A 21980-nucleotide genomic window follows, 5' to 3' on the forward strand; every position below is an offset into this window, starting at 1 on the left:
CAACAGCGAAGAGAAACTGCAAATAGCAAGGGGAGAAATCGATCGCCTCGAACCAAGTCAAGGTTCCCGAGAATGGCTGGAGAATCATTTTCCGCCCCAAGCGAGGCATGGTAGTCAAACTATACGATGGACCAACCCTGACCGAAGCCATACAAGTAACTGCGAAGATTGAATGGAACGAGGCGTGCCAGCTCGTCAAGAACGAGAAGCAAGGCATTTTGGTCTTCTTCACCCCCAGCACGGAGGCAAGAGACAAGCTCCTACGCCTCACACACCTAGACATTGAAGGGAAAATGCACGAGGTGACCGTTCACCTGGCAGTACCCGACGACTTCTCGAGAGGAGTCATCCACGGAATAGGATTCAAGACCTCACTGCAACAGATCAAGCAAGGAATAGCAGAACATAAGGAGAACCCCAAGGTGCTGGAGATCAGACGACTAGGACAGAGCAAGACCATCATGCTCTCATTCACCACCAAGGAGGTACCGAGGAAAATCAAATGTCTAGGTGCCATCCTGAACTGTTATTTGTACAAGAAAAAGTACGACGTATGCTATAAGTGCGGAGACCTGAGACATCGATCCGACGTATGCGAGAGTAAGGAGGAGAAGTGCAGAGGCTGCGGCATCCCCAACCCAACCGATGGACACGACTGCAACCCCACCTGCAAGCTGTGCGGCCAGCCGCACCCCACCGGTGACAGAACCTGCAAGGAGATCTTCAGAACCCCATACATCATTAAGAAACGACCATGGGAGAAGCTCCAGCAACAGGATGAGGAGGAGAAGAAACTACCAGCGCATCGCAGCAGGCGGGACGCGAGCAAGACGCGGGCCGCGAGCCAGGAGTGACGCCGGTCCACCTCCTTTCCGAGGCTACCGCAGCAGGCCACCCTCACTCCGCCCAAGAAGCAAGGGGCACCACCCACCTAAAAGGTAGGCTGGGAAGCGGAGAATTCCCATGACTCCGACATAGTGAGGGAGCTCAAAGAGCAAATGAAACAGCAACAGGAGCAATGGAAGCTTTACCAGGAGCAAACAGAAGCTCAGATGCAGGAGCTCTGTAATCACGTTATCGAATTGCAATGGGCGAACACTGAGCTCAAAGCTCAACTCGGACAACCGGAAGCGCATCAAGAGTCCATGGACGATAAGTCGTCCGAATCCGAGCCAGAGGTGCCTGCACCGCCAAAGAAAAAGCGAGTTAAAAAGAGCGATTCGGGCCTTGAGAATGCCGAGGGCAGGGCAGTCAAACTTGAGGTAGACACGCAGCAACTCAAAGAGGTAGTACAACAGGCGGCCATAGCTACCCAGCGTAACGCGGAGACGATAGACCAACTCAGCCCAGCTCAGCCAACTAGTCATCCCAATAGGAACTAGAATTTACCAACTGGCAGAACAGCAAAAACAAATTCTTCTGTAGTTGAATCATGGCCAGACTCAAAACTAGGGCAAACACAATACGGCAATGGAACTGTAGGGGCTTTACAAAAAAAAAAGAAACGTTCTCCAAGCCTACCTTGCGGGATGCGATTGTCCCGACATCATCGCGCTGCAAGAATGTGGGAAAAATGCTAAACTGAGCGGATACAAAACGTACCCAGGCCAGTCGCCAAACAATCAGACTGCTACCCTGGTGAAGAGAAATATCAACGTCATGCAGCATAAGGTAGGATGCACCCAGATTGACTATGTGTTCACGGAGATTATACCGCAGAAGCGGAAAGAACGCAGCCTGCTAGTCTTGAACGTCTACAGCTCTCCTAAACTAAGGAAAGGCTGTGGCTTCAGGGAGCTCTTTGCCAAAGCGCAAGCACTGTCACAAGGTCAGCAGCGTCTCGTAATAGTTGGGGATTTTAATGCGCCACACCAGGCATGGGGATGCAACCACTTCCAGATAAATGGGAGGGAATTATGGGACGCCATGATACAGTGCAATCAAATAAATATTATAGCACCCACCTAGAAAAAGCGCCCCACAGCATCACTCCACGCCCGCGTCTCGACTAACACCTCAGTCCACACTTTCTTTTTCCGTGGTTCTCACGAGCATCCGCAGTTTTATTCCTAAGAGAGAAGAAATCTCCAGTCTTGTTCGCTCAACCAATAGCAACATTCTCGTATTAACCGAAACCTGGCTCACTCACGAAATAAACGACAGGGAAATCCTGGCAGACTTATAGAACTTTAAGCTTTTCCGTAAGGATCGTCAGGGGTCTCGTGGCGGAGGAGGGCTCATTGGGTTTTCTAATAATTTACCATTTTCAATTGTTTCCATTTCTTCTTATCTCGAATTAATGTGGCTTTTCTGCCGTTGTCCTCCTCAGTCAGTACTTCTTGGTGTTTGTTACAGGCCCCCGCACAATACCCCGGCATTCTCAGAGAAACTTTATAGCTTGCTGTGTGAAACTACTGCTAAATATGAAAAGTTACATATACTTCTCTTTGGTGATTTTAATTTCCCGGATATTGACTGGAATGCTAACACTATTACAGCATCACGCACGGTGGAAGCCAAGAATTTCATAGAAGTCTGCCTGAACTTTGGCCTTGCACAAGTTATCCCGGCTCCAATAAGAATACCACAAACGAGCGCTAACGTTTTAGACTTACTACTCGTCAGCCATCCCGAAAGTGTTAAGTCGGTTACGATTCTTCCTTGAATAAGCGATCAGGAAGTAATTCATGCCAATATAGCATTAACTCCGCTTCGGAGCCATATTTTCAAAAAGACGATCCGTTTGTACGACAAGGGTGACTATACAGTGATCAATCGTGAACTGGATGCCTTCTTTGAATCTTTCCACTTTTATTTCCGTAGTCGGTCTATCGAAGAAAATTGAGCTAAATTTAAGAACAAAAGTATTGAACTAAGTGATCAGTTCATTCCTAGGTCCACCTTCCGAGGGAATTCTCAGAAGCCATGGTTCACTAAAACACTTAATCTTCTGGAGAATCAAAAGAAGCGTCTTTTTCGCGCAGCCAAAGCACAAACTAACCAGGTGGCCTGGGATAAGTATCACGCTGCTGAAAAGGCATATAATTCATCTACCCTGAACGCTAAACGTTCCTTTTTTAACCAAGACTTGCCGTAAATTCTACACACTAATCCTCGGAAATTCTGGGACATTATCAACTCAAAACACAAACGCGATGTCAGTATCACAAATGAAGCGGGTGACGTACTTAGTCATACCGAATGTGCTCACATGTTCAATGTTGCATTTCAATCAGTATTCACTAATGAATCTGATGTGCCATTTCCTGTGCCAAACACTTTTCTAGATGATTCCATGTCGCTTGTTCAATTTAACACTTCTGGAATTATGTCACTAATCGATAAAATGGAACTTTCATCTTCTGCCGGTTTAGATAATATCAACGCCAAATTTCTTAAGAATACTAAACCCACCAGTGCCAGATATTTATGCTTGTTATTTCAACAGTCACTCTCTTCTGGCCAACTTCGTCAAGACTGGAAAAATGGGAAGGTCATTCCGGTCTTCAAACCTGGCAACACAAATTCTCCATTAAATTATCGCCCTATTTCTTTAACAAGTGTACCTTGCAAGCTCATGGAACACGTCATGTTCTCTCATATCGGTGCCTACTTGGATGCGACCAATTTCTTTCATCCGGCGCAGCACGGGTTCCGGAAAGGCTTTTCTTGCGATACTCAACTAGCCCTCTTTATCCATGACTTGCATGCCAACCTAGGTCTTAACCTACAAACTGACGCTATATTTCTTGACGCCTGTTACACAAGTTATCTCACCTTAATATCGATCCTAATGTTGTTGAATGGATTGAAGAATTCCTAACTAACCGCACTCAGTCCGTCTTTGTAAATGAACGCACTTACAGCTTCCTTCCTGTAACATCTGGTGTCCCTCAAGGTTCCGTACTAGGTCCCATTCTGTTTTTAATATACATAAAAGATTTGCCCTCGCATGTTTCTTGTAAAATTCGCATGTTTGCTGATGATTGTGTTCTTTATCAAGCAGTTAATAACATCTCTGATTAATTATTCCTCAAAACAACCTTAACAAGATTCAGGATTGGTGTAAAATCTGGCTAATGGAACTTAATCCTCACAAATGCAACGTACTCTCTTTTCGTCGTCGCCGCAACCCGCTCGTGTCTTTCTAACATATCGACTCCGTTCCCGTGCTGCCAGTAGAATCATACAAATATTTAGGCGTAACCTTGTGCGCTGACGTCTCCTGGAAAAAGCATATAAATAACATCATTTCGTCAGCTAACAAATCCCTTGGTTTCCTAAAACGTCATCTTCGTGATGGGCCCGTGGATGTTAAGTTATTAGCTTACGAATCACTTGTGAAATCAAAATTGCAATATGCTTCACCCATTTGGCACCCACATCAAGCTTATCTGACCAACGCATTAGACCTTTTGCAAAACCGCGCCGTTAGATTTATTCATTCTTCATAACATTATAGCACGAGGGTTACATATCTGAAATCGCTTTCAGGCATTCAGCCACTCGAGCTGCACCGCCGCACCGTCTTTTATTAAACCATTTGTTTTTTTTACAGCCATCTTCGAACTGCGCCCTACATGGTCCCTCCGGCACGCATATCTCACCGCACTCTCCATCAACTACAGATCAGCCGTCCACGTGCACGCACCGTCAACTTCGCAGCTTCATTTTTTTCTCGCACCGCCGCGGACTGGAATGGCCTTCGTGCTGACATTGCAGCGATAACCTGTCCCGCGAACTTCGCGTGTAGAGCCTACAGCTATTTGTCATCATCATAACGCGTGATTACTTGCTATCACATAAAACGTTGTACCCACCCCTTATGTAATGCCCCTAGAAAGGGGTCTTTAAGGAAATAAAATTGATTGATGGATTGATTGAACACTCCTTAACGATCCACTCGCACCGACGAGGCAGGGGAACAGTGTGTCATGCGACACCTCCCCCACCTGACTATGATCGGAGTGGACGTTGAGGCTACATGGCACAACACGAGAGAGAATCTAGGCAGTGATCACAGAATTGTAAAGATCGTTGTCCAAAACGGGGCCAACATCAAACGGGAGAGGAAAACCCTCAAATCCATAAATTGGCAGTCCTTCCGCGCCAACGGAGGGGGTTGCGGGGAGATCACCGACATAGCTGAATAGGCCAATGGCATCAAGCAGGCGTGCAAAGAGGCTGAGGAGGAAGTGGAATTTGATGAGGAACAAAACTGGGTTGATAGCCACATGAGACAACTGTGGCAAAAGAAAAGAGGCAGAAACCGAGCTCGCCCAAAAAAGGGGCAACCGTAACCTCAGAAGGAGAATAGCAGCTCTCAACAAGGAAATTCAGAGCCATGCCCAAACACTAAATAGACAACACTGGAACGACATCTGCGATAGACTAGACGGCCAATTAAGCTTCGTCACCACCTGGAAACTATTGCGACACCTTCTGGGCCCAGACAGGACCAAAGCTGAGACCAGGAGAAAAATGCAAAACTAACCCACAATTTCTGGGGGTCGGAGGAGGATATGATCAACCAGATAAAAGAGAGGTACATGGGGGAAACAAAGACCGAAACATTTCCCGACTATAGCGGCGAAAGCAACGAGGAGCTAGGCCAACCAGTCACCATAAGAGAGGTCCAAGCTGCCTTAAACAAGCTCAGCGGAAAAACTGCGGTTGGCCCAGATGGGATCAGCAATAATATGCTTAGAAACCTCGATGACAACTCCCTCCATCAACTAATAGCATTTATCCAAACCATTCAAACGTGTTGGGAACGGGGGGACATACACGGGGAGTGGAAGACAGCAAATCTAGTACTTATCCCCAAACCAGGAAAAGAACTCAAACTTGAGAACCTTAGGCCAATATCGTTAACCTTCTGTGTAGGCAAGCTCATGGAGCACGTCATACAGAATAAGCTCAACGGATACTTGGAAAGTAAAGAACTCTACCCAGACAGCATGGTTGGATTCAGACAACTCTCCACAAACGACATCATGCTACAACTCAAAGAACAAGTATTGGAAAGGAGGACTAACGACTCGAGAGTCATAGTGGGGCTGGACGTCAGCAAAGCATTTGACAACGTCCAACACCAAGCGATCGTGTCGCACCTCAATCACCTAAATATAGGAAGCAAGCTATACAACTATATCAAAAGCTTCCTCACGGACCGAACGGTGAACATAGAAATCGGGGGCACAATAAGAGAAAACATTAAGCTAGGCAACACGGAAACACCGCAGGGATAGGAGCTCTCCCCTATTCTTTTTACATTGCAATGATCGGGCTGCAGAATGACTCAGAAAGCTAGAGGGCCTCTGCCACACTCTCTACGCTGATGACCTTACCTTTTGGGTCCACAGAGGGGGGAGAGATGGGCAAATAGAAGACACCCTAAAAAGGGCAATATGGGAAACCGAAAGCTATCTGAGACCGATAGGGCTAAAATGCTCACCGGAAAAATCGGAGATGCTAATCATGAACAAGCAGCAGGTCAATATCCAGCTCCTGATCAACAACACCCCGGTCCCAAGGATGGACAAGATCAGGATACTGGTTATGTGGATACAACAAAATGGGAGAAACACCGAAGCAATAAACCAACTAGAAACCACGACCAACCAAACATGCAGGCTTCTCATGAGGATAGCAAACAAAAACGCGGGGATGAAGGAGGCGAACCTACTTAGGATTGTCCATTCTTTCATCATTAGCCGAATGACCTACGCTATCCCGTACTTAAATACAACTAAAGCAGAGAGAGACACGGTAGTCATTCTCAATAGGAAAGGTGTCAAAGCAGCCCTAGGTTTACCAGCGTGCAAATCAACTGAGACGATCCTCAACCTAGGAGTGTCGAACACCCTAGAGGAAATGTGCGAGGCTAAACTCAAGGCACAATATGCCAGACTAACTGGCAGCAAAACGGGAAGATCCTTCCTTAGGAAACTGGGCTACCAAAACACAGAATCACGAGAGGGGATAACAACCATCCCCCCAGAAATTGCCAACAAATTATGACTACCCGCCTCCCAAGAAACATGCACCCCACGCACAACGAGGAACGCAGTAGAAGCAGAGTCCGAAGACTCCAAAGCTCCCTCCTCCAAAAACAAGGGGTAGTGTACACCGATGTGGCAGAGTACCCAGAAGGGTACTACGCCGCAGTAGTAGTGAGCGACAAAGGCGAACTAATCTCGAGCTGTAGCGTAAGACACTTTTCACCAGAGGAGGCAGAGATGGCGGCGATTGCCCTGGCTATCACAAACCCATCAACTAGAATAATCGTCACCGATTCTAAAACTGTAATAAAGCCTATGACAACGCTCAAGTGTCCAAAGAGGCCGGCAAAGTTCTGCAAGCTGTCAAGGAGAAAGTACCTAACGACCTAGTTAGCATAATATGGGCACCCGCTCATAGTGGACTCACCGGGAGCGAGGTCGCTAACGAGGCCGCCCGAGGACTCACACACTGGACCCTAGCGCAGGCAGACTATTCTATGTCCAAAAAGCGAGACTTAACCACATACAGTGAGATTCTAGAACACTACAGGATGGTGAGGAGAACCCTGCCTCTCCCCCTATACATCTCTCACAAAGAAGGAAGAAGTAATCTGGCGAAAACTGCAGACGGGTATCTTCCCAAACCCGTACATCCTACACAAATGGCATCCTGAGGTGCACTCTCCCAAATGCAAAAACTGTGAAGGCATAGCGACCCTAAATCACATGCTGTGTGCTTGCCCAGCACTAAATGGTATACATGGAACCAAAGAGTCATGGGAATTTTCCCTCCATAGCAAGGAAGAACAATTCCAAAACCAAGTCATCGGTCAAGCCCAGGGCACCACCGGAAGTCAACTGATTCCGGCTGACGTCTAGGGGTGAGGCAGACGGTGAAAGGGGGAGCTGCGTCTCACCCGATCACCCATACTCTCTGACGGGTGCAAATAAAGTAGTTTCTCTCTCTCTCTCTTATCCTTTCTTCGCCGCTTAGACCACGCACAGTGCAATAATGACAATCGTACTGCTGACACCCAACTAAAAGCTTCTTTACCTGTATGTTTTGACAAAATCAATTGTTTTCTATTGCAGAGTGTGCTATTTTTGTATTCTATAGTATTGCATTGAGTTGTGTTTATGCATGGTACTTATAACTGTACGTGCAAAGCGTGTCGGTCATTGCCTAAAAGAACAAATATTAAAGCTTGTTCTCCTACTGAAACTAAAAGGGCCATAAATTTTGCACTGCTGATTACCAAAGCCGGAGGCAGATGTTTGAGCACACTTTTGATTCTACTGTTTGATTACCAATTTGCTCTTTTACGACAGCATTAACCCCTCACTTTTCCTTTGTAATGATGTGCTGAAAGTGTTTTTGAATCGAGCAGCTGTATTTTGGACCATCTCAAGTGAGTGCGTTAAGTTCTGATGATAAAGATCCCATATTGATGCTGCGTATTCGAGTTTAGGTAACACTAGTGTTTTGTACAGTAAAAGTTTCACAGAAGAAGTTACTTTACCAAAGTTACGGCGAAGATATCCAAGTGTTTTGATGGCGTTGTTAACGACATGTGTGACATGAGCAGTCCAGGTAAGGTCGTTAGCAATGTCAACACCAAGGTATTTATAAGAGTGTACAGAGCCTAAAGACAATCCGCTAAGGTGATAAGAGTGCAAGTTATTTGTCACTCGAGACACATGCATGAAATTGCACTTGTTAGCATTAAGGTCCATTAGCCAAGATTTACACCACGTTGAGATGGAGTCGAGGTCGGATTGAAGCCTTAGTATGTCACCATCGCATTTTATTTCTATGAATATTGCGCAGTCGGCGGCGAATGGGTGAATGTGAGATGAAATGCGGGTTTAGGTCGTTAATCTAATTAAGGAAAATAAGCAGACCGAGCACAGAGCCTTGCAAAACACCGGAGTGAACCACACTGGGATCTGAGGTGAGGTCATTAATGGAAACGAATTGTTGACGGCTTGTAAGAAAAGCTTCAAGCGAGATTAGAATCTTTGGGTGTAGGTTAAGTTGCTGCAAATTGTTTAAATGTAAGCTATGACATGCTTTATCAAAGGCTTTCGCGAACTTTATGAACACGCAGTCAGCTAGTGAATTACTATCAAGAATAACATGCAACTTGTTAGTAAAGGATACAAGTTAGAATTCACATAAATAAGATTTTTGGAATCCGTTTTGAAATCGCGAGAAGAAAGAGTTGGATTCAAGAAAGATAGATAGATGAGAAAACAGGATGTGTTCAAGAAGTTTACAAGAAATGCCGTTGAGAGAAATTGGTGGGTAGTTTAGTGGAGAGTGCCTGTTACCTGATATGTGGAGTAGAATTTCGAATTTGGAATTTGGAGTGGAATGGCATTGAACTTTCCGAAAAGACTCAGCGTATGAGGGACGCCCTAGTAGAGGGCCCAGGATAATTTAAACGTGCATGGACATCGTTCAGTAGGCGTGCTTCTAGCATCTCACCTGCCTTGAAATGTTACCGTAGTAGTTGGTATTGAAGCCGCGTCTTTCGCGTCAGCCGCCGAAATCCATAACCAACGAAGCTCTGCGCCGGCCCATTAAAAAGGAACGACCGGACTCGATAGCGATGAACGCATGTCAGACACTACAATATTGTAGTCACATGTTTAACATGAAAGAAGTGGGAGAAAACGAGATAAATAATTAAAAGAATGCAAATGGTGACCGGAAAACGAATCTAGGTCACGTGAAAGCCTTGCTAGTCCAACGTTTAAGAGAATCTTTCAAGAATTGTGCGTGCAATATTTAATTATTGTCCAAGAATCATGTGTCTATAATGTGCACAATTTGAGCGCGACTAGCGTGTACCATTCACACTGATGCCTGCTAGTGAGCTTATTGAAAGTCTAGAGAACATGCCAGTCTCAGACGTAAACACTTCTTGCCTGTTACATAGGAGAACTGAGACGTCCTCGCCCCTTATTTATTTTCTGTGATGGCCATCTCGAAATTGGTTAGGCTTGCAAATGTGTCGCCCGCTTCGTTATTTCTGTTAACCTCAGTCAATGGAAAGTATAGCTAAAATATCTCTGCAGGTTCCCGCAGAATTCGAGAAGGAAGTTTATGTTATGCTCCAATGTTTTGAAAGTTTTTGGTTCAACTGCAGTCGCTCGATTTTGATTGGGATAAAAACGTATTTCTTATAAGGTTTCCAAAAACTCGACCATGTATTTTCAGTTAATCGTATCGAAAAATGTAATTGCGCTGCTTCCTTAACTGCGTGATTATTGTAGAGGCTTTTTTATCCAAGATTTTGAATTCTTTGTCTTGTTTTTTACATGCAGAAAACAAAACCCACTAGCACAGCTAGTGGGTTTCACGCGCGTATGTTAGCAGTACTCATTAGACAATGATAACCAAATTACATAAAACGGGCGCGTGTGCCTGGCAGCTATAAGAACTATGGTGCAATGCCAGGAATTATTCTGCAAGAGCATGGATAAGCATTTTTTCTTCGTTAGATCTCGTTGTGGTACTCTATAAGTAGAAAAGAAAAAAATGGCAGTGTTTTAACGTAGTTGAACCGAGTAAACGTGCGAAAATATGTTTTTATCTTCATTGGCTCACGGTTTTTTTTTTATGCGTCATCAGTACGTCTGGCGACGATATTAGACATAGATTAAGCCTTGATCGAGGTTAAGCACATCTGATCTCTTTGTGCCGCAGATGGAAGGTGATGAAGACGGCAATGTGCAATGCATAGCACGAGAGAGTGTTGCATTTTAACACCTCCACCCCCCTCTCCCTACCCCCCCCCCCATTACGCCAATCTGCCATCGTGGGTATTTGGCATCGCTTCTGAGGCAATAACACGAGGTGTGATCGGCTGGAGTGATAGCAGAGCACCCTAGAACATTGTTACGCTAAACATAAACGTGGTAGCATTTTTGCCTCACACTTTCCACATTGGTCACATAGGCACAGATTGGTTGAAAACTGTTGAAGATAGTCGTCCAATGTCGTTTCGCAACGTGGATTATAAGATATTTGCTAAGGTTCTTTATTCTCGTCTGCAGCTTGTGGCAATAGATTTATTAGGGCTGTAACAAGTCTGCTGGTTCAATGTAGTAGTATCTAATACCATATCCAGATAGAGACAGTGTCAGATGAGGCCAGTCAAGTGGCTCTTATTCAGACTGATGCGACAAAAGTTGTCACTTGTGGTTGTGGGCTGTAATGGAGGGTGCAAACATTGCTGATGTCTTGCTTAAAGGATAGAACTGTGTTATAAAGCGGCTCTAAAAAGCTGATTATCAAAAGTTTACCAAACCTATTCCATTTAAAACATCTGTTACGCTGGGCTTCCCGTTATCACCTTTGTTATTCGCTTTATATCATGAGCCCCCGTGTTATAGTTTTGTTAAGTGGCGACCAGCCGAAGGATGAAGTGCGATGGACGATGGCAGTGAGATGATTTTAATGGCCGCTCTCCTAGCGCGAGCGCTCCATCCCGCGCCCCTGCTAGCTTCGTCGTCTTCGTGACAGTATCATCAAGAACACAGAAGTTATAACTACTCAATATCGCAATGCGAAATAAAGGTTTTGGCTTACGCTGATGACGGCGCCCTTTTCTGTTCTGATAAAAAGAGTGTGCTCGAGGCTCTGCGTGTCACTAGGCAGTTTCGTGATAGTTCAGGTGCGCCTCTTAAAATTGATAAATAAAAGGGTTTTGGCTAGATTACTGGGGTACAAAACCGAGTCTTGGAGGTATCAGGTGGGACCCCGAAAGTACAGTATTTGGGATATTGTCCGAACCCCGTAGAATATCTGATACGGGTCCCAATTGGACTTATTTTTGGAAATGTGGCGGAGAGTTTGAAGGTTGCTTCACTTCCGCCACCGGTTAGCCCGGTATTGCACTGCCTTCGGGATCGGCCTGGATCTTTATACCGCGCTTCTTTACTATCCTGTGTTTCTATCCCATCTTTCAACTCTCCTACTATCTGCACGTGGTAGCGATTGTGGCTCGGCTTGAGCCAGTGGGCAGGCCGGTGCACTTTCCTTTTCTTTCTTCCTGACAACAACAGACAGACAGACAGTATTTGGGCGTTGCCTTGCGTCACTATCGTAACAGTGGCCCTCATCGGGACAGACAGACAGACAGACAGACAGACAGACAGACAGACAGACAGACAGACAGACAGACAGACAGACAGACAGACAGACAGACAGACAGACAGAGACAGACAGACAGACAGACAGACAGACAGACAGACAGACAGACAGACAGACAGACAGACAGACAGACAGACAGACAGACAGACAGACAGACAGACAGACAGACAGACAGACAGAGAGACAGACAGACAGACAGACAGACAGACAGACAGACAGACAGACAGACAGACAGACAGACAGACAGACAGACAGACGGACAGACGGACAGACGGACAGTATTTGGGCGTTGCCTTGCGTCACTATCGTAACAGTGGCCCTCATTGAGATTCTCATATCTCCTCCTTTAGGCGAAACCCTTGGGCTTGGATGGGTAGAGAGCTGGCTCTCTTTGCACGAGCACAAGTTTGCAATATCTTCTTGGTCTTGAAGCTCATCTATGTCATGTAGGTGTTTCATTCTGCAAGGAATAAAGTACAGGCAATGAATAATTTTTTTCCGGCTTTTGTGTGGTGATCTCAATAGAAGCATATGCGTAGATTCAATTTGTTTCTCTCTCTGGAGGCTGTTGGAGGTGGTCTTCAGCGCTTGTTTGTTCATCAGCTTGTTTCAAGGTTTTTTTTTTTAAACAGCAATTAATCCCTTCCTCCTAGCTTCGTTTAACCGACTATTAAGTGGCCATTTGCCGTGATGCCTGCTTTTTTTGCGGGGACATTCTTCAATGTACTCTCAAAAAGGACATTGAGATTACGCCCTATAGTATTGGATTCTTGCCCACAATAGAAGGTTCAAATTTTTCATGTGATCGTTTAGTGCTCGTGGGACTGTTTAGGCTACGAAGCGCCGCATGCGAGATCGCCACGCTTAGCCACCATGTTCACTGAAGTCTCCGTTCAGAGGGTAGCGTGCTGTGGTGCAGGGGGTATGTGCTGCGCAGAATCGGCCTCTTTGCCTGACCGCCTTTACTCGGTGCATGTGTGTGTCTTCCGAAATTTTGATGTGCGGGCGAAGAGTGCAGCATGCTGGTGTGATTGTGTATTACGGGTTGCGAGATGCGACATGGTTAAGTCGGGCTGGAAGCCTGTCAGGATGGGTGTATTTCCATGCAATGAAGAAAAAAAAAACAGCGGCGATAGCTGAGTGCTCTGGTGCACTGGGCAGCAAAGCTGATCTTCTTGCGTCGCCGTGGGTTCGAATCCCGGTTGAGGTTATGTTTATTTTATTTTTATTTAACACACCAGAAACCTAACGAGGCGTCGCCCTTGCTGGGCAACGGCTCAAGACCGTAGATAGGTTGACAGAATTCTTGGTGAGGGTAGGTGAGCGCATAAGTGATTTCGGAGCAAAAAAAGCTACTAAGATTTCCCGCGACAGTGTGCAAATGCCACCCCAAAGAAAGTAAGAAGCTGATTAATTAGGCAAGGGGACAGAATGGTAAGCTTAATGATGACGCACTCCTTCTTCAATATGCCTTCTGTTTTTAGGCAGTTATTTTATAGTGGTCCAGGAATAATTACCTTTTGTCAAAAATATATCTGTTGTTATAGGTAAGCTTAATGTCTGGTATCAGTGCGACGAGAAAATTAGTTTCCTCACGAAAAAAAAGATGGGTATCGCTTCTATGTCTTGCAAAACAGTTTATCAGTTCCGCTCGTGATAGCGTCAGTATTCGGCTCCACCAGTTCTACACCGTCTCATTTCGTTGTTTATCGCTTTTTGCTTATTATGAACAACTGCGAAACGTTGTCACGAGGGCTCGGAACCGCCCCTGTTACTGATTTCTCCTGGTAATAGTGCAGCAGCACATTTTAAATGAGATGTGCACTGTGAGGACGCTCGCATTCGCCGATCAACATGAAAAGCACAGAAGGCGCGAAAGCAGATCAAGAAAAGGCAGGGTGGCTAACTAGTCGTGTTCGTTTGACTGCCCCCTGCACTTGGGAAGGGAAATAAGGTAAGTGAAATGAAAAAAAACGATAAAACACGACGCGGGCAAAGTCGAGCCTGCGTATGCTTGTTGGTCACAATATGCTGAAAAGTGCTTATGGCTTGCTTTATATGTCAGGCGCGATTCAGTGATTTGGCATGACACTCCGGTCTTGTTCCCGGCCTCCGTTTTCCAAATTGTGAAGGACACCTACGGTTTGTAGTTTTGAGCAAAATGCCAGGAATGATGAAGTCGATCGCAGCATTGAATCTGTGCGTTTTTACGTCTACATACGCGAACTCAAAATATCAAATTGACAACTTTTTCTTTTCGTACGTAATTATTTTATTACCTCTTGCATTTTTTTATTCTCAGTACGCTCAAAGCATGGGCGCTTCACAAAGAGAAAGAGCAGAACTAGGTATAAGGATTCGCTAACGTTGGCATGGTAAACGATCCCTGACAATTAATTCGATAATAAAAGTATTTTCTTTCTATGCATGGGTTACCATGCTTGTAGCAGTTACCAGCCTCACTGTGCTTAACTGCTGTGCACATTATTTGCTAATTACGCAAGGTATTTAAACAAAAATTGAGACCTCAAAGAAAGGTGTTTCATGGCGCTTGCGGTGGAGTGCTTGGTCATTTGCTGGAGAAGCGGTGTCTATACCTGGAGTAATCCACTGGCATATAATAAAGCAGAAAGAAAATATTGAGGGCAACACTTTAGCTCCGCTTCAATTCTATGACGCGATAGTGTTAATGAGAATTCCTACGTACCTGGGCGTCCTGGTATTACTCCTTGGGCAATGGTGCAGCATTTAAGAGATGCGGCATTGCCATGCAATTGCAGGTGCTTCCCCGGTGGGTCTTCTGTAACCGAAGTTCCTCTTCCCTAGCAATCTCTCGCGATCAGCAATTAATTTAACACCCACCTGCCGAAGTGCTTAGTTTGCTGCCACCCACTGGGTAGGTTGTGATGTCGAAAGAACGTCACATGATCTAGGTTGCCGAACAAGGTTATTTCTCCAGGGATGGCTACCCCAGCCACCCAACGCCACCCTGTTTATTGCTCACAACGCCTACAACACCGACGCCGCATTTATTGCGTAACGTGTACTTTAATGCTATTGTGTTAAGAGTACAGACAACAGCAAGGGAAACCTATGGAGGCTTCTTCGCTGGTTTCTCAGAGTGTATTTCTCAAGCCCGTTGCTCTGTATTCAACTGCGTGATATTTTAAGAGTGTCAGCTCTTACTCATCACGTTTAGAGATTTCGTGGGGTTTTGTATCCCATTAGATCGCAGAACCATCTGTGGCAGCAACAACTCATAACGTTTCGAGATTTCGTGAGGTCTCCTACCATCCGCATCTTTGGCAGCAACTAGAAAACAGCACATGTCGCATTGAGACTTGTAGCGCAATGACAATAGCGTTGTAGAAACAACCACCTGCCGTGTGCCAATGATGACGTCAGGATCCAAAAGGGTGGATAGAGGTGGAACTATGTGAGTATGACGTCAGGGGACAAAATTGCGGCGTAGTTTCGCTTTCTGAAATTCAATATGGCGCCCATTAAAATTGGTTGTGTCCTTCCATCCCTCTCTCCACCCACCAAAAATATATAACCCGTGCTAAAACTGTCCCGTTACGGGAGCGCTATACATATTTATATATTGGTTCCACTATATATTGTTGCAAATGGGTCGCAAGCCCCAAGGGTAGCGTTGGCCTGGCGGCCTGGGGCACAGCTGGAAACATCCGAAGGTCCTGGCAAAGGATGAGTCGACTGCCAACAGAACAACTTGTTTATTCTAGCATCGCAAAAGAGCAGCCGGTCAGGGCGACCACGTTACTCGACGGAAGAAATCGAAGCTTCTCTTTGGCGTCCGGGGCAGCTGCCTTTATACCCTCGGAGTCGAGGGCAAGAAGGAACGGCTCGGGATGAAGCGCACGAGACGGCGACGCACGGACATGTTGAGACGTGACGTGTCGCGTCCGCCGGGCCGGCGCCGGTCAGACCTCCTCGCCTCCCAGTTGGGGAGCTCCTCTCCCCGGCTGCCGCGCTTTGACAAGCGTGGGCACCAACATGCACACACACACACGCACACACGAAGACACGTGGCATTGAAACCTGCCTGGACGCGCTTGGCGGGAGGCGTTGCGGCAGCACTGAACGGGCCAAAATGACCGCCACTTTGAACGAAGCCTCGGCGTCCGTTGCATCCGCGCCGGCTATACCGCGCGTCGTAGGCGAAACGTAACAGACCGCCCCGCCGGGAGAAGGAGATCCCGATGGTCAGGGGTCTGCATCCGCTGTCCGGAGGGATGTCGCTCGATGATGCTCGTAATCGAAATCGGTCGTCCCTCGGCGTTGCTTGAGCGCAGCGCACAGAGAAGGCCTCGTTCTCAGGTTCAGGTTCACACAGGACACTGCAAAGTGACTTCGGGAGAGTTGCCATTTTTGTTCTCGTTCCCAGCAAGCGTTAGAATTACGCCGAAACGCAACCGCTCACTCAGCAAGCACGAGACAACCCTCACTAAGCTCTGCCAGGCTCCTTCCCCTTTCATACTACTGCCTAGTTCCTTACAGTAGTCAAGCAGCACTCAGAACGCGTCCACAAATGGGAAAATTGCACCAGAAAGCACGTCATCACTTTGAAACACTAAACAAAAGCAATATGTTAAAAATCCTGCCTCAGGAAGAAAACATCAGTAACAAACAACTTTGAGGCGGATTCCTACGTTAGGGGCCTCGACTTAAGCCATCGGCGTTACCGTTGAGACTACCCTTTTTGTAACGCACCTCAAAGAAATATTGTTGCAAAGCGAGGCTCCAGCGCAGGGGGCGGCCATTTTTGGGAGAGATGGTCTGCAGCCATTGGAGAGGGCAGTGATCCGTCTCAATGATAAACCTCGAGCCGGCTAGGTAGCATGACAATTTCTGAACGGCCCACACGAGACACGCACACTCTTTCTCGGTGGCGCTGTACGCCTGCTCACGACAGGTAGGCTTACGACTAGCATACAGGACGGGGTGTTCCACGTCTCCATTTTCTCGTTGGCACGGTACAACGCCCATGCCTCGCTCACTAGCATCGCACTGGACAACGAACCCTTTTGTGTAGCCTGGCGATCGTAGCACATGCTGGCTTGTTAGGGCGCTCTTTAGGGCGCTGAAAGCTCTTTCCTTTGTCTCGCCCCAGACGACTGTTTGGGGCTCTGTTTTTCTTAGAGCATCCGTCAGGGGAGCCGCGATATCGGAGTACCTGGGGATGTACCTCTGAGAGTAGCCGGCGACACCTAAGAACGACCGAATATCGGTCTTCGTGCGCGGTTGCGGGAAGTCTCGCACAGTGGCCACCTTTATTTCAGAGGGGCGGCGACGACCCTGTCCAATCACGTGACCGAGGTAGACAACCTCGGCCAGTGCTAATTGGCACTTGGGAGCCTTGACTGTCAAGCCCGCTTCGCGCAGGCGGGTTTGCACTGCCCGCAAGTGTGCCATATGCTCAGACCAGGATGCGGAGAATATCGCTACGTCGTCTAAATACGGTAAAGCGAATTCTTCCTGTCCCCGCAACACTTTGTCCATGAGGCTTGAAAAGCAGTATGGCGCGTTCTTCAAACGAAAACTCAAAACTTTAGGACGGAATGTTCCCATTGGTGAAATGAACGCCGCATACCTACTAGCCTCTTCTGTAAGTGGAACCTGCCAATAACCCCTGACAAGATCTAGGGTGGAAATAAACTGACCGCTACTAACTTTCTCAAGGCGCTCCTCGATGTTAGGGATCGGATAAATTTGATCCTTAGTGATGGAATTAAGCCTGCGGTAGTCGACGCAAGGACGAGGTTCCTTGCCCGGTACCTCAACTAAAATCAAAGGGGAGGTATAATCACTCTCACCCGCCTCAATAACACCGAGCTGTAGCATTTTCTTTACCTCAGCCTCCATAATATCGCGCTGGCGGGGCCCGGTACGCCTTGGATCGTACTGGCTCTGGGGAGGGAAGTTCTATTTCATGAGTAAGGACAGAAGTCCTACCAGGCCTCTCAGAGAACTGACCTTGAAACTCTTGTAAGAGTTGGTGTAGTTCGGTTTTCTGCTAAGGCGACAGCGGTGCTTTAATGATTAAGTCACTAATGACCTGATCAGTGTCTTCCCTGTTCGTCACTGAGCCTTGTCCCGGAAGCTCGACCGGAAGCTCTTCGGGAACGTTTACCATCATACACACCACTGCTTCCCGTTGTCTATAGGGTTTGAGCAGATAACAGTGGTAAACTTGCTGTGCTTTCCATTTTCCTGGCAGACTCACCACGTAGTTAACGTCCGACAGTTTTTGAACAATCCGTGCTGGGCCCTCCCACTGCACGTCGAGTTTGTTTTTTAGCGATGTGCGCAATATCATTACCTCATCGCCCACCTCAAAACGACGGGCCCTGGCTGTCCGATCATAATAAACCTTGGCCCTCTGCTGGGCCTTTGCCATTGCTTCACCTGACAACTCCTGTGCCCTTCTTAAGCGTTCGAGGAGCCTAAGCACGTACTCGACCACGACTGGGTCGTCGCCCCTGCCTTCCCACGAGTCTCGAAGCATGCGAAGCGGATACCGCAGCGAGCGACCGTACACCAGCTCAGCTGGCGAAAACCCCGTAGCCGCATGCGGCGCGGTCCTTAATGCAAACATCACCCCAGGCAGACACCGCTCCCAATCACTTTGTTGTTCAAAACACAATGCTCTCAACACGCGCTTCATGACGGAGTGGAGCTTCTCAACGGAATTCGACTGTGGGCGGTACACTGAGCTGTGTAACAGCTTTACCCCACACCTTTCGAGAAAGGCTGTCGTCAAAGCGCTAGTAAACACTGTGCCCTGATCTGACTGGCTTTCCGCAGAAAAACCAACTCGCGCAAATATGGACAGTAGTGCATTGACTATCTCAACTGAGCTGAGTTCTTTAAGCGGCACTGCTTCAGGGAACTTTGTCGCTGGGCAGATCACAGTCAAAATGTGTCTGTACCCCGTGGCTGTTACCGGCAGAGGTCCCACTGTATCCACAACGAGCCGTCTAAAAGGCTCCGTAATGATAGGTACCAACTTCAACGGCGCCCTCAATTTGTCCCCTGGTTTGCCAACCCGCTGACAGGTGTCACATGTCCTCACAAAGTGTTCTGCGTCACGAAAACACCCTGGCCAATAGTACTCTTGCAAGAGACGGTCCTTAGTCTTCTTAACTCCTAGGTGTCCGGACCACGAACCGCCATGCGACAAGCGCAACAGATCCTGGCGGTAGCACTGAGGCACGATCAGCTGATCGAACTCCACTCCTCTGCGGTCTAGATACTTCCGGTACAGGACCCCACCTCTTTCCACAAAACGAGCATTTTTCTTGGCGATACCTTCCTTGACATTGCAGCGCATGTTTTCTAGGCTGCCATCCTTTTTTTGTTCGGCTATCAAAGCCGACCGGCTGACGTTTAGCAACCTATTAAGTCCATCTTACGTAGGCGCGATGAGCAAATCTGCAGATAGCTCTTCTAACTTTCCCGTGTCGGGCATTTCCTCTCCAGTACCTGGTGCCTTCAACGCTACAGGCTCAATTTTATTCAGTTCGGACGTGCTCTGAATATCAGCTTGCTGCGCCTCCGACCCTTTACATTGTTCGAGAACGTCGGCCCCGCAACTACCGCCTTTGCAGCGAGCTCCCGAACTCTCGATCTGGTTAAGGCCTGAACGCTAGCCTCACCAAACAAAAGCCCCTTCTCGCGCAGGAGGTGATCGGACCTGTTCGAAAATAGATACGGGTACTGGGGGGGGGGGGGGGGGGGCAGCATAGATGACACTGCGGCCTCCGTCTCAATTGCTCCGAAAGGTCCTTCAATAAGCACTTTTGCTACGGGCAGACACACGCTATGAGCTTCCACGGCTTGCTTGATCCATGCGCACTCGCCCGTGAACATATCGGGTTCTACGTAAGAGGGGTGAACTACATCCATTGTAGCTGCGGAATCACGAAGCACTCGGCACTCTTTCCCGTTCACGAGGAAGTCTCGCATGTAAGGCTCGAGAAGCTTCATGTTCTCGTCAGTGCTGCATAATGACAAAAACACGACTTTTGTTTTTGTTTCTGGACACTGCGCCGAAAAGTGACCCGGCTTCTGGCACGTATAACACAGGCGCGCTTGCCTCGTCTCGAACCGCTTTCTGCGTTCGGCTTCGGCTGCCGCCGTCTCCTTACGTTCGGTCGGACTGCTTTCACTCGCATCCGCACTACGTGTGTCCCCCCTTGCTCTCATGGGTGTGAACTTCGGCCTCTCAGACTTGGAGCCAAATTCACCCTTTTGACCGTCCTTAGCTCCGCGAGCCCGACGCGTCACAAACTCCTCGGCTAGCTCGGCGGCTTTAGCCACTGTACTAACGTCTGGCCTATCCAAGACCCAGTACCGCACGTTCTCAGGTAACCGACTATAAAACTGTTCTAGCCCGAAACACTGCAGAATTTTCTCGTGGTCACCAAACGCTTTCTCTTCTTTGAGCCACTCCTGCATGTTTGACATAAGCCTGTAGGCAAACTCTGTATATGACTCACTTCTGCCTTTTTCATTTTCCCGAATCTTCCGACGGAACGCCTCCGCTGACAGCCTGTACTTTTTTAGCAGACTCGATTTCACTTGGTCGAAATCCTCTGCCTCCTCTCTCTTCAAGCGAGCGACTACGTCGGCCGCCTCGCCGGGTAACAAAGTGAGCAAGCGCTGTGGCCACGTTTCCCGAGAGAACCTTTGCTTCTCGCACGTTCGCTCAAAGTTAACCAGGAACAAGCCAATGTCCTCTCCAAGCTTAAACGGCCGCATCAGGTCAGTCATTTTGAACGATACTCGTTCTCCTGCACCGTGTGCCTGACTTTCATTACGAGCGCGTTCCATCTCTACCTCGAGACGCTTCATTTCCAAAGCGTGTTGACGGTCGCGCTCTTCTTTCTCTTTATCTTTTTGTTTTTTACGTTCGCGCTCGTCTTTCTCTTTTTGCTCTTTACGTTCGCGCTCGTCTTTCTCTTTTTGCTCTTTACGTTCGCGCTCCTCTTTTTGCTCTTTACGTTCGCGCTCGTCTTTCTCTTTTTGCTCCCTCTCCTCAATGGTCTCAAGGCATTCCGACAGCTCGTCATCCTCAGCCTCCAACTCAAGAATAGCCCTTAGCAGTTCTGGTTTTCTGAGTTTGTCTGAGACATCAAGACCCAACTCTCTTGCAAGCTCCAGCAATTTCGGTTTGCGCAACGACTTCAAATCCATGGCTGCTCCGAATGCTGCTTTCTCTACTGCCTACTATTGTCTTGCCGCAAACTAACCCGGAAGCAACGACAACACTATTACCAGCTCTGTTTCTGACACTAACAAAAGCCTGGCAAAACTCAGAAGAAGAAAGTCCCGCACTCACCAAACCTCGCAGCCAAGAATTCAGCGCAGTCGTTCCGCTGCAGGCGACCAGTCATCACACAGGGCTCGTTGCACTGCTCCCGGATGGTCGTTGTGCTGCTCAGCATACAGTTGACCGCATATCTTCGCTGCTGGCCTCCGTTGTCGCGATCTCACCGCTGGCAACAAGTTGTTGCAAATGGGTCGCAAGCCCCAAGGGTAGCGTTGGCCCGGCGGCCTGGGGCACAGCTTGAAACATCCGAAGGTCCTGGCAAAGGATGAGTCGACTGCCAACAGAACAACTTGTTTATTCTAGCATCGCAAAAGAGCAGCCGGTCAGGGCGACCACGTTACTCGACGGAAGAAATCGAAGCCTCTCTTTGGCGTCCGGGGCAGCTGCCTTTATATCCTCGGAGTCGAGGGTAAGAAGGAACGGCTCGGGCTGAAGCGCACGAGACGGCGACGCACGGACA

General features: G+C 47.7%; 1 protein-coding gene across 1 annotated transcript in view; it reads right to left on the reverse strand.

Annotated features, from left to right (window-relative positions):
- Window positions 1–1135: 1135 nt before the first annotated feature.
- LOC144095541 (sterile alpha motif domain-containing protein 3-like) overlaps window positions 1136–21980 on the reverse strand; it is a 61154-nt gene continuing 40309 nt past the window's right edge. The window contains exon 7 of the mRNA XM_077629237.1: window positions 1136–1182. Within this exon, the coding sequence (XP_077485363.1) occupies window positions 1136–1182 (47 nt within the window). The remainder of the gene's footprint in view (window positions 1183–21980) is intronic.

This window comes from Amblyomma americanum, chromosome 6 (assembly GCF_052857255.1).
Source record: "Amblyomma americanum isolate KBUSLIRL-KWMA chromosome 6, ASM5285725v1, whole genome shotgun sequence".
Classification (NCBI taxonomy): Eukaryota; Metazoa; Arthropoda; class Arachnida; order Ixodida; family Ixodidae; genus Amblyomma; species Amblyomma americanum.